This window comes from Urocitellus parryii, chromosome 4 (assembly GCF_045843805.1).
Source record: "Urocitellus parryii isolate mUroPar1 chromosome 4, mUroPar1.hap1, whole genome shotgun sequence".
NCBI lineage: Eukaryota > Metazoa > Chordata > Mammalia > Rodentia > Sciuridae > Urocitellus > Urocitellus parryii.
In genome coordinates this window covers 55,920,080-55,932,644 of record NC_135534.1, presented here as the reverse complement: position 1 = coordinate 55,932,644, position 12,565 = coordinate 55,920,080, and the positions used below count along the sequence as shown (strand labels likewise).

General features: G+C 36.4%; 1 protein-coding gene across 1 annotated transcript in view; it reads right to left on the bottom strand.

Annotated features, from left to right (window-relative positions):
* Nlrp14 (NLR family pyrin domain containing 14) overlaps positions 1 to 12,329 on the bottom strand; it is a 31,104-nt gene extending 18,775 nt beyond the window's left edge. Inside the window, exons 1-5 of the mRNA XM_026414999.2 lie at positions 12,038 to 12,329; positions 11,204 to 11,272; positions 7,347 to 8,940; positions 4,214 to 4,378; positions 894 to 1,061 (exon numbers count right to left, since the gene is read on the bottom strand). Coding sequence (XP_026270784.1) covers positions 894 to 1,061; positions 4,214 to 4,378; positions 7,347 to 8,940; positions 11,204 to 11,272; positions 12,038 to 12,329 — 2,288 coding nt within the window. The remainder of the gene's footprint in view (positions 1 to 893; positions 1,062 to 4,213; positions 4,379 to 7,346; positions 8,941 to 11,203; positions 11,273 to 12,037) is intronic.
* Positions 12,330 to 12,565: the final 236 nt, after the last annotated feature.

The window sequence follows — 12,565 nt, the reverse complement described above, 5'->3', positions numbered from 1 at the left end:
GCTGATGTGTCTCATGCCAAGATTTTTTTGTCTTAGATACATAGCTCCCACTGTAAGAAATATCTTTCCTACCATTTAACAGGTTTTATGCTACTAATACACTTTATTTTTAGACATGGGAACCAGTTACATACTTCTTACTTGATTACAGACCAGAAGAGCAGGTTACAGAAATTATTCATAATGTCCTAAAACTACTTCACAGCTGTTAAAACTTTTGCCCCAACCTGGCCTGATGACAACTGCATTCAACCCATGCTTAAGAATTATCCAAGAACTCTCCAGACATGCTATAGGTTAATTTCATCTTGCAGAAACCAGTAAGTTTTTTTTTTTTAATTCCCATTGGTCATAGAATCTAAGAAAGACTCACTTCAGATATCAATTATCTCTCCAACACCTTTCTTTCCACAACGGTGGCATACCTGGCCCTTCATGCATCAAGACTCAGTCTTGGCCAACTGAATTGAGTGTAGGGATTACAAAAACTTCCAAGATAAAACCTACTATAGTGATTTTTTGTTTTGTCAGAAACTGATTTATTTGACCTTCACTGGAAAATAATATATTTCTTAAAATCTGTCACAGATTTTAATCATCAGATCAAGTATGATTGCTAATGCTCTCACATTCTTAAAGAAAAATCAGCAGAGGGCTGACACTAAGATAAATATCTGATAACAAGCAAGCACCTTTACAGTTGCCACACTGTTCTTTCTCAACCTCTGGTCTTGTTACTGAGTTGCAGTTATAAATGAGGGGGATTCATTACCAAAACTCAAGTAAAACTGAGCCTGCTCCAGCACTGCACCCTGTCATCATTAATACATTGTTTGGCTGTCTGTTTGGACAGATCAAAATCTCAATAATAATATAAAAAACTCAATACTTACCTCAAATTCTGTAGTTTACAGTCTGGGTGTTTCAAGGCTTCACATAATGACTTTATTCCATTATTCTCTATTTTACTCCCTTTCAGGTCGAGATGCATCAGATTCTGGTTGTGAGTCAACAAACTAGATATACCCCGACAATCATCAGGGAAGGCGACAGATCTCAACCTTAAGAAAAAATATGCAGAAGGGATTACAAAATCATCTCTATCTCTGGTTACAGCACCCCTCTCTATTCATATTCAACTCTTGGATATTACATAAGTATTTTCTTATCTTACTTTCATCTTTTATCTGACTGGGTTTCTCATATTTTAGGTCAGGTAATTAATCTGAGTTTCAGAGTATTGCTTAGAAAAGCAACTGTGTTACAGCTTTGATTTCCATTTATATCCTGACACCACCAACCTTTTTGACCTTAAAGGAAAAAGGTGATAACATCAGGAAAAGCAGAGAGTAGCTTCTGAAGACTTAATCTCAGGAATGACTACCAAAATCATCAGCACTGTTCCAAATACTGCAACTATAACATGAAACAATATTAAAATCTTTAAGTAATCAAAATGAGTGCATAGCTAATATCAACTGTGTGGTACCCATCATTAGCAAAACACATTGTTACAAAATATGCCTTGTAATCTTACAGATGTTTTTAGGTGTACAGAGGCAATTTGAAGCAAAATATAAAGTTAAATTTTCCAATATTCTTTCCTACTTTCCATCTGCTAACTCAGTCAATATGTCTGATTCTTCTGTAGTGCCTTTGCTGGCCCCAAATTCCCAGTCTGTTCACACTTAACTGTTTGAAACCTCCTCTTGTGATACCACCTCTCCTCCCCTCTGATCACTACCCTTTCTCCCATCATCTCTGCCCCCAATCATCCACAAGAAGATTTTTTTTTACCCACTTGTCACACTAACCACCCTCATCTAATAAAAGTGCCTAAAGCATTCTGTAAATATAAATCAGAAGCAGTCTCACTTGTTAAAGTAAAGGAACTACCACTAAGGTTGCAAAGACAGAATAGTCACCAGGGTGTCATCCCTCTCAGAGACCCTTGCATTCTAAAAGAGGAATCCATTTAACCAACAAGGCGGCATTGGTTTTTAAGATTTGGACTGGTGACATTCAATGAAGGGATAATGTTGGCCAGAGGTTTAGAAATGAGTGAAAAGGACTTCCAAAAACCCTTTAATCATAGCATATACCCTCTTTCCTCAACTCCTTAATCTACAAGACCAATGAACTCTAGTTACTTGAAATCTATTACCAGAACTCACTAAAAACACAGATTCTGAGGAAAATGTTTAATGAAGCCTCTTTCCCCTTGAAAGAGCATTCAGGGTTGATAGAAACAAAGATCCATCATTTGTTCAGCATTCAATACATCTAAGCACCCAATGGACCTTGGGCATATGAGACAGGCACTAAAATATAGAGGGAAATAAAATCAGTTCCAGGTTCTAGCAGAATGCAAGGGACATGCAAACAAACACATTTTTAAAAATGAGAGCATGAGAGCCAAATTAACAAAATTTAAAAGATTGATAGCAGCAAATGTTGGCAAATATAAAGAGCAGTTAGAACTTCCATATATTGCTCTTGGGACTACAAAATGGCACAATCACTTTGGAGAACTGTCCATTTCTTAAGATATACATCTATTAATCGGCAATTCCATTCCCAAGTATTCACCAAAGATGAAAACTTATGTCACAAGGAAAGAAATCAAAGAATATTCAAAGCAGTCTTACTCAAATCAACTAAAAAATTAGGAAAATCCCAGGGTTCCATTTACAAGAGAATGAATAAAGAAACTGTAGTATAGTCATATAATGAAATATGCTAGTCAGTAATAAGACTAAAATATGTAAGAAAGACATTTTTCAAATATTTGTTAAGAAAATAGGATGGACACAATAAGCATATACTGTATTAGTTAAACTAAAGGATTTATAAGAAAAGACAAAGCTGCCCCATGATGGCAGGTATTAGAATATGTTTGCCTCTGGGACTGGATGACATGAAAGGACTGAACAGGAAGGGCTACAAGGAAATTTCCTGACATGAAGAAAATGCTTTATCTTCTTGTTTTGGGTATTGGTGATACATATTGTCACAGTTTTATATCTGGGCATTTTATTGAATGTAAATTATTCAATAGAAAACCAATTTCAGGCCAGGTGCGGTGGCACATGCTTGTAATCCCAGCAGCTTGGGAGGCTGAGATAAGAGGATTGCAAGTCCAAAGCCAACTTCAGCAAAAAAGCAAGGTGCTAAGCAACTCAGTGAGACCCTGTCTCTAAATAAAATACAAAATAGGGCTGAGGATATGGCTCAGTGGTCCAGTGCCCCTGAGTTCAATCCCCAGCGCCAAGGAAAAAAAAAAAACAATTTCAGAAGAAAAAATAGAAAATTCTAGAGCTTGTCTTTGAAAGTGCTTTGCTGATTTGCCTAGAATGTCTGTGGGTTTTTTTTTTTTTTTTTGGTTTTTTTTTTTAAAGATGTGTGTACTTGGGCTGAGGTTGTGGCTCAGTGGTAGAATGCTTGCCTAGCACGTGTGAGGCCCTCAGCACCACATAAAAGTAAATAAAAGTATTGTGTACAACTAAAAAAATATTTTTTTAAAAGGATTTAAAAAAAAAAAAAAAGGTGTGCACATTTAAGGGCTGGGGCTGTAGCTCAGTGGTAGAGAGCCTGCCTTGCACATGTGAGGCACTGGGTTCAATCCTCAACACCACATAAAAAAATAAAGACATTGTGTCCATCGACAACTAAAAAAAACCGATGTGTACATTTAATACTTTACTTTTTAATGTGGTGCTGCCGAGGATCAAACCCAGTGCCTCAAACATGTCAAGCACTCTTCCACTGAGCTACAGTCCCAACTTCCCTAATGTCTGTGTTCTTTACCTAGAAAATTCCTAGTCAAGCCTCAAAATCTCATGTGAACAATTATCACACCCTGTAGAATCTTTCCCAAAACAAGTTAGTTATGCTCCCATATCCTCAAAAGTTTCTGCTGTTCGTGTTCTTAACAGTATTTTGACAAAGGATTTTAAAGTACCATTATGATGAACACATTTTGATCAGTGTGTCATTAGTCAATTTGTTGTTTTGCAAACATCAATGATAGGACTTACAGAAACCGAGATAGCTATGAGATCACTAGGAGATAGAATTTTATCATATCACCATCTGTCATTAACAAAAATGTTATTATGTGTTGCATGACTATTTATTTACCATTAGTTTCCCCTAATAAAAGTGGAAGAAGAAAGATCAGTAACTCCATTAAATTTTCTTATGCCAGACTTACAGTAGTTTTTGTAGTTTACAATTTGGGTGCCTCAGTTCTTGACAGAAAGTCTTCATTGCTAATTCATCGAGGTTACTATGATACAGTTCCAATTCCCTGAAGTTTTCATTTGTGTGAAACACAGAACAGAGATTTTTCCAGCAACGGATAATACGATCACTGTCCCTTTGCCTATATATGAGTGGAAAGAAGAAAAAGATGTGTGAATCTATTTCAGCTCCGTCAACTCTCAGAAGATGATATTAGTATAAAAGTAAAAGTGCTTTGGAAACTGGAGGAGCATTCAGTGCAGTTGTTCCATGGGCATAGTCCAGCAGTAAATCTTCTCTTTACTTGGCATCTTTCTAGAAGCTTTGTTTTCTTAATAGCTTCCCCATCTCTTATCCACTCCCTAAATACACAAAAAATTAAAACTATACAGAGATTTCTCTTTGGAGGGAGAGACCTGGAAAGAACAAGAGATCAAATATCTGAAGAGTCAATGTCATGAAGGGAAAAAAAAAAAAAAAAGCAAATGACCACAAAGAGTAAGGTTAGGATTAGTAGGTAGCAATTTGGTGTGGTGTGATACGTTATATATTAAATGATAAGGCTCAAAGCCTTTGGTTCTTAACTAATTATAATACTTTAGATACATCACATCAATTCTATGAGCTCCAAGATTTCTTCATTTATAAAATGGAAATGTCTTCTCTCTTTATAAGGTTGTGAAGACTCAATAGTCAAGATAAGTGGGAACTCAGAAGCACCCGCAAACATTAAAATGCTGAATGAGTTAATTATCACTTATATTACCAAAGACTCTAAGATGAATAAAGGATGGTAAACGAATAAATCAGAAGTAGCCTGGTGACTATAATAAGCATAAGCTCTAGAACACAGAACAACTCAACTCTTCCACTCACTAATTGAAAAATTTACTAATCAAGTGAGCTTCAGCTTATTCATCTTGGCAAATAAAGTTGAGAATCTCTTAGGATAACTGTGAAAGTTCAGCAAAGCAACCTATAGAAAATGTTCAGCAAGCGTCCCAGGTTTTAAGGGCTTCCTAACAATTGTTAGCTATCATTTACATTGAAATATTTAGTAAATAAATTTATATATAAAGTATTTACTATAAATATTTGTTGCTTTGTTCATAATAGTTACTAAATAAATTGGTTCTGATACTTTAAATTGGAATGAATGGTATTACAGAGTAATGGTCTACCACTTAAGGTCAAATTTGTGAAAACTTGATAATAAAACATTCAAATATTTCCTATGTACAAATGCTATAGACAAAATGGTGAATGAGACAAGTTTACAATATAGTTATCTTGTAGAATAGACTGAAGTCACCTACAATGATCCTTTTAAAACTTGAGTTCTCAGATCCTTTAAAAATTTTTTTTTAGCAACAAGGCCAACTCTAACATTAGCAACTCTGCAACATAAGTGAGGGAAGCTAGCATGAGGCCTGACAATCTAGTGGCCAGACTTCCAAACATTTATTGTTAAGTATAAAAGACATTCTTAGGCCTGGGTTCACTCACATCTTCTTGAAATGGAACAAGGAAGTCAGACTTAAGAAAACTGACTGAAGAAAATTATTTGAATTCCTTAAAAGTAAAGGTCAGAGCATTCCAGCCCCCAATTTCTATTATCACGGTTCAGAGGAAAAGGAAATATATGTTCTTAAGAGATGGCTGCTTCTGTAATTGTGTATAGGTCCAATGGAACAGCTGGGAAAAAGTTGGAAAATTACAGTCTCAGGGGGACTCAGATGTGTGACCTCACTCAAGTTATGCCTTTGTGGTGTCTTTTTTTTTTCCATAAGTAAAATGAGAGTGAGCATCTACTTCATGGGATTGTTGTAAAAAATAAATCAAAGGTCTTAGAAGACTGTCAGGTATACAGTAAATACTCAGCAAGTGTTTGTCTTATTTGATGTTCTTGAATCGAGAACTTATTTTCTAGGGCTGGGGATGTGGCTCAAGCAGTAGCCTGCTGGCTTGGCATACGCGGGGTGCTAGGTTCAATCCTCAGCATCACATACAAATAAAATAAAGATCTGTCCACCAAAAACTAAAAAATAAATATTAAAAATTTCTCTCTCTTAAAAACAAAAGAACTTATTTTCTAGGTAAACCTCTGAATCTCAGCTTTGAAACCTTAAATAGATATTTATGTATGAGATATATAATTTTCTTGCTATCAGCATTAAGCTGGATAACATGTTGAGTGTCTGGCTCATTATGAGACCAAGTAAGCTCTCAATTTTAATTAAATTTGGAACTGAATTCTATAGTTCAATTTGTCCCCCAGATTTAGATGGGTAGGTGAGAAAAGTAAACTTGAGGATGGGAATAGGGCCAAATAATATACATAAAATGCTGAAGGTGAATTATTCTTTTAAAAAATATTTATCCAGGGCTGGGGTTGTAGCTCAGCAGTAGAGTGCTCGCCTAGCATGTGTGAGGCCCTGGGTTCAATCCTCAGCACCACATAGTAATAAATAAAGGTATTATGTCCAACTACAACTAAAAAGAGTAAATATTAAAAAAAAAAAAACCACATTTATCCAGCACCTATTATTTCTTACTAACCTCTGATAGTCTTTACATAGGCATTAAAGGGCTGAGATCTTTCATAAAGCATGTGCACACACACTAAAGGTCTACCTTTAGACAATGGGAAGGTGAGCTAGGTCAGCAGAGTACAGGGGTACACAGTACAGGTAGATGACCTTTGTGTATCAGCTTCAACAAGTAGTTTATGGCCCCTTATTTTTCTGGAAGGGATTGTTTTTAAAAATGAATATACTTCCTACAATGGATGCAAGTTTGCATGACACCATATCCTTCCTTCAGAACTGAAGCATTCATTTCCCCGAGTTGCTGGGAATGATGACAGCTGAGAGTTGTCATCCCTGTGCCTTTTCTAGAAGTTTGCCTTCAAACTAGAAAAGCCAGCTCAAGCAAGTTTTTGCTTATTTCTTATAGCAGTCAAGACTGGTCAATAGGGGTTTAAATGCCTGGCCTCCTTGCCACAGAGTGGAACAGCTCTCCAAGGTTATCCCAGCTCTGGGACCTTGGTTCAACTCCTCCTCCAACAAAATCTACTTTCTTGATTCCCCCCACAGGGCACTTACCAAGTGTCAGCTACAGGGCCTGAGTTTAACGGCTTTTCAAATATCATAGTCACAGACAGTTTAATGGTCTCCAAACATTGGCAGTACTGAAGGCAGAATGAAGACACAAGCAAATGGGCTTCCTTGCAAATCTCAATTTTAACCTTTGGAAAATAGCTCATTGCCTGCATTACAAATGCTTCATCTTGAGTCTCATAGAGACAGAAAAACAAGTCCAAAAGTTCCAGCTGTGATGAAGAAGTGTCACTTTTTCCAAATACTTCCACCCACTGAAGTAACTCTGATTTTAACTCCAGGGATATTTTACAATTAAAAGTGTCTTCCAATTGTTTCACTCTATCTTCATTCAAAAGGCCAAACAGAAACCATTTCATTTGCCTCAAATGGGGGTTTTGACAACTTTCACTTTCAAGTAATAGCTTCAAGTCCTCCAAAGACTGGAAGAAATGGTCTCTGTGTTCCCAACTGACTTCCAACATATAGAACATAGCTGCAAAAAACTCCTGAAAATGTAGGTGAGTGAACACAAAGCAATTATCATACTCTGTGTCCTTTTGAAGAATATGCGCATCCAGAAAAATTGAGAGGTCAGATCTGGTTAACCCATGTTTCCTGAGATTGTCTTTGTAGAGCACATGTGTCATGGTCCATACTCCTCTGACAGCCAAGTGGCACAGGCTCCTTAGCTGAGCTTCATTGGGCAGTTTAGGAGAGTGTCCATTTACTGGTGCAAACAGGCTGGAGATACAGCACATAAACAGAGCTGTGGTTGTTTGGCAGATCACCGTGACATCGATGCCCCTCACCATTTGCTGCTTCAGGCAAGTACAGATGATCCAGCACAGTAGGGGAACTTGGCACATGTCAAAAAGCATCTCATTGTCTCTTAATGAACTGAATGCTTTCATGGCCCATGTCTCATCTTCAAAAAACTGGTAAATATACTCCCTTCTTGAATCCTCAGACATTCCTAGTAGCACTGCATAACAGTGGTCCTTCAACAAGGACGTCAGTTTCTTAGAAGCTGTGAATCTTGATGTCACCAACAAGAATGATTCAGAGAGCATCACTTTCCTCAGCAAACTACTCATGAGGAAGGACACAGGGTGTACTTGGGTCCAGTCTTTACAAAGTGCAAACTCAGGTTCCTCAAAGGCAAAGTTCAGTTCGTCAAAACTATCAACAATAAAAAGAAGACTACTTGGCTGGGACAGGATACTTTCAATGGGGATTTCATTGCTAGGCCAGTCCTCTGATATCAACTGAGCAAAGCTTCTCTCTTTCAGCTGGCTAATTTCTCGCCCATTGAGATAAAAAACATAGGCAAACTTCTGTTGATAGAGATTGCCCTCTGCCCATTCTAACATCGCCCTTCTCATCAATGTTGTTTTCCCAACTCCAGCAACTCCCCAGAGCACCACTGTCTGTGGCAGATCACCAGTTTTGACATCCACATCAAACAAATGCTCCAATAGGTTTCGCTCTTCCTGAATAATTCCATGATGGAAATCTGTAGGTTCTCCCGGCAAGGAGTTCCTAACCAATATGTCAAAAAATTTTTCCTTTATTTGAATTTTGTATTCTGTTCCACCACCTAGGACATAATGGAGCAGGAAAAACAAACAAAAAGATCAAAACAAATTTGATCACACATGATCAAAACAAATTTCATTAGTTGCAATGTTAAGAATACCAGAGTTACAAAAGTAATATAGGCTGAAATCAAAGATGGCTTAGATTTTAAATGGAGAAATCAAAACAAATATTTCTGTAGGCTTAAAGCCTGCATTAGAAGCTGTTGAATTGTTATGGAAAATAAAAATTAGATTTACTCTAGAATATGTTCTCTTCTTTATACCTTTCTCAATAGAGAAAAAGAATGATATGTGGTGAACAGAATCATCATCCAGATAAAAAGAGACAATAACAGCAACTAGGGAGGACAACACGACAAACCTGAATCTATACATCAAAATAATCCAAAGTAGATTCATTTCTATTAATGAACACTGAAGCAAAGCCTGAATATTTTGAATTCCCAGTGTCCAAACATAATCTCATCTTGATCTAGAATCTTGATTTCTGCCTAGATCTCCATTCAAATGATACTGTCTTGGAAAGACCTTCTTTGAATCTTAGTCCTAGAATAGTTCTCCCTTTCATATATTCTCAAAATTTGATGTATTTTCCATTCACAATACATATCACAAGCTTTAATTATTTACTTTCAAAGAAATGATGCACTTGGGTAGAGACTATATCTCTAGTTCATCATCACATGCCCAGAGATGAATATCTCCTTGTACACAAGAAGTGTCAGAAAAGAATGCAATCATAATTGAATACTGTTCAACTTCTGAATAAAGTACAGATACATGCAAAAATGCAAATATGCAAAATATCAATTATTTAGTTAAAAAGAAATCAAGTTTCAGGGAAATCTGTTTAATACGATCCTGTCCTGGAAAAAGTAGACAAACTTTATGTGCCTCAAAACCTACAGGATATGCATCAAAATGTTAATACTGGTTAATTCCTTTTTTTTTTTGGAAAGATAAAATAAAGGTATTTTTCTTATTTTAGAATGTCTTAATGGATAATACTTTAGTATAATCAACAATATTTTCAATTAGGTATTCTACTTATATTATCTATATATGCTTATGTTTAAGTGAAAATGGCAGTAATGATAAACAAGTTATTATATTTGTACTATGATGTGGTATATTATTTGAAACTAGACTTGGATTAGTTGTACATTTCTGATTCTAAGATATATTAATAGCAGGTTGGGATACGAAGAGGAGAAAAGGAGAAACCCACTTTTTAAATGATATTTTGAATCCTTTAAAAAATAGGTTTGTTTCACTTATGGGAAGTTGAAAAGCAAAGATAGAAATAAGCAAACATATGATAGCCAAAACATTTTGGTAGGTTGGAGGAGGAACTATTTACAAAAACTAAACCCTATCATGAAACTACAATAATTCAAACAGTGTGGAATTGATATACATAAAGAGGAGAATCAATAAATCATTACTGTTCTTATCTTCGATTTTATACTTATAGTATTTTCTAAAGTTTCTATAAGTACTGTTAACTTTTATCACAAATTGCTGAAAAATAATATAGACATAATTAGCTGTATTTAAACAAACATCTCAACAAACCCACTAGGTTTGAAATAATAAAAATTATTAGTGTTTTTCATACTACAGGTGTGGGAAGTTATAGTCAAGGTCATTTAATAAGCAAACTGTATTCACTGGTGCTTGAAATTAAGTATATTTTCAATTATTTATTTAATGAAATAATGTGGCCATTTAGAAAACATTGTAGCTAGGTTCAAAATAAAGTTCTCTCACTTGGCTCAATTTTCTTTCTACTTTCATTCTGTTTATAGAAGCTAGAACTCAACTAAGTATAATTCAAAACAGAGCAAGGGAAGTAGAAATGGTGATGAACCAGGACAGAGAAGATCTGGTTCCAGAAATTATAATTAACATGAACTAGTTGGTCACCTGGAACTTAATTACAGCACTATGCTGAAAGAAGGTAATAGATGTGATAAGCTGTACGTCCTCTGCCAACTCAAGAAATTTAGTCCACCTTGTTCTTCACACTGTCAACTTTTAACTGGACATTTCCAAATACTGCTCTCCTGAGGCCCTGCATTAATATGGCCCTGATTCCGACTTTGGACCAGACAGCCAATGTTGTCAACTCTTTCTGAATGATATTCAGGAACAGGTTGGGTATTAGAATATATTAACAAAAGTTGAACAATGTTCCTCTGGGAGATAAGCCCCCATGATACTTCGAAAGCTCAAATGCTGACAAAAAGCCTATCTACTCACCCAGCACCACCTCCTGAATTGGTGCCTCTCCAGCCTCAGCATCCTGTGGTCCCATTTTCTGGGCTGTCCCTGCAACAAGTTCCAACAGAATCATGATATTTTCCAAAATCAAATATTTTAGGTGATGGACAGAACAGGATCCAGCATTTCTACTCAGTGCTCCAGTTCTGAGACTATCTGGGGTAAAAAACTAGAGGCAACAGAGCCTCAAACCCCACCACCTTAGCTAAGGGAGGAAATGATGCAGTGCAAACAAAACTTGCCATTCCTTCTACTCTGCAGGTCTAGGGCAAATGGTGTAGTACGAGTCTCAGTTTCCTTGCCTACGTTGACTTTAGAGCAAGACGAAGATGCACAAAGTATATAATGGATACACACTTGTAACTGTAAAGCCTTGTATATGAGCAATGGATTTTAAAGTCTATAATACTGAGATTGCTAAAAATACTTGCTTTGTTTTGTCTTTTAGTAATTTTTAGCCCATTATATTTCAGCAAATATTTTAAAGCATATTTGAGATTTCTCAGAATTTAACCTATGACTTTATCATTTAGGCCATTAGATGGGATAATTCCCATGGGTCAATTCCTTTAGTCATTTTAATAGGTACAAAAAGTTATCCCTGTAAAAAAGCCTGGATGAGTGATATTACTCAAAATCTCCTGCTTCAGTGTTGCCCAAATGATCTAATAAGCTCCCCATGTATGAGACCACCACTAAGCCTATGTCCCTTAGAGCGGTTTAATCCCCAAGTCCCTCTAAAGAATCATTCCGAAGAGCTCTAGGAAACACTTCCTACTCCCTCCCCCCAGATTTGTCCCCACTGTCACTCACAGTTGATCTCTGCTTTTGCTCTCTGACACAGATCTTTCAAGTTCATCTTGCCAAAGATTTTGAGAGTCACATCCCAGGCCTGCCCTCCTGGATAGTGTTTGTTAATCAGGTTAGCAAGTTCCTCCCGCTTCGCTTTCTTCACAGCAGTCCAGGGTATCGGACAGGGCTGGGGTTCTGTGGTCTCCTTTAGGAACAACTTGAATTTACTTAATTCCTCTTTGTTTAGTTCCTCCAAATACAATAGGATCCCAAAGTCAGAAAAGAAGGAAAACGATGACGATGAATCTGCCATCTTGTCCATGGATCAGAATTCAGGCTTCAGTGGGGAAAAAGAAATTTTAAAAAACATGGAATAAATGGGACATGTGGAAAAGTATGATTTGAGAACCATAGCATTTTCTGATACATTTCCTGACAAAAAACAATCCTTTGACATAGACCATTGTATTGCATTACTTTTTCCACCCTCCCAGAATTCAGTCCCAGCCCCACCATTTATTTTTTTTTTAATATTTATTTTTTGGTTGT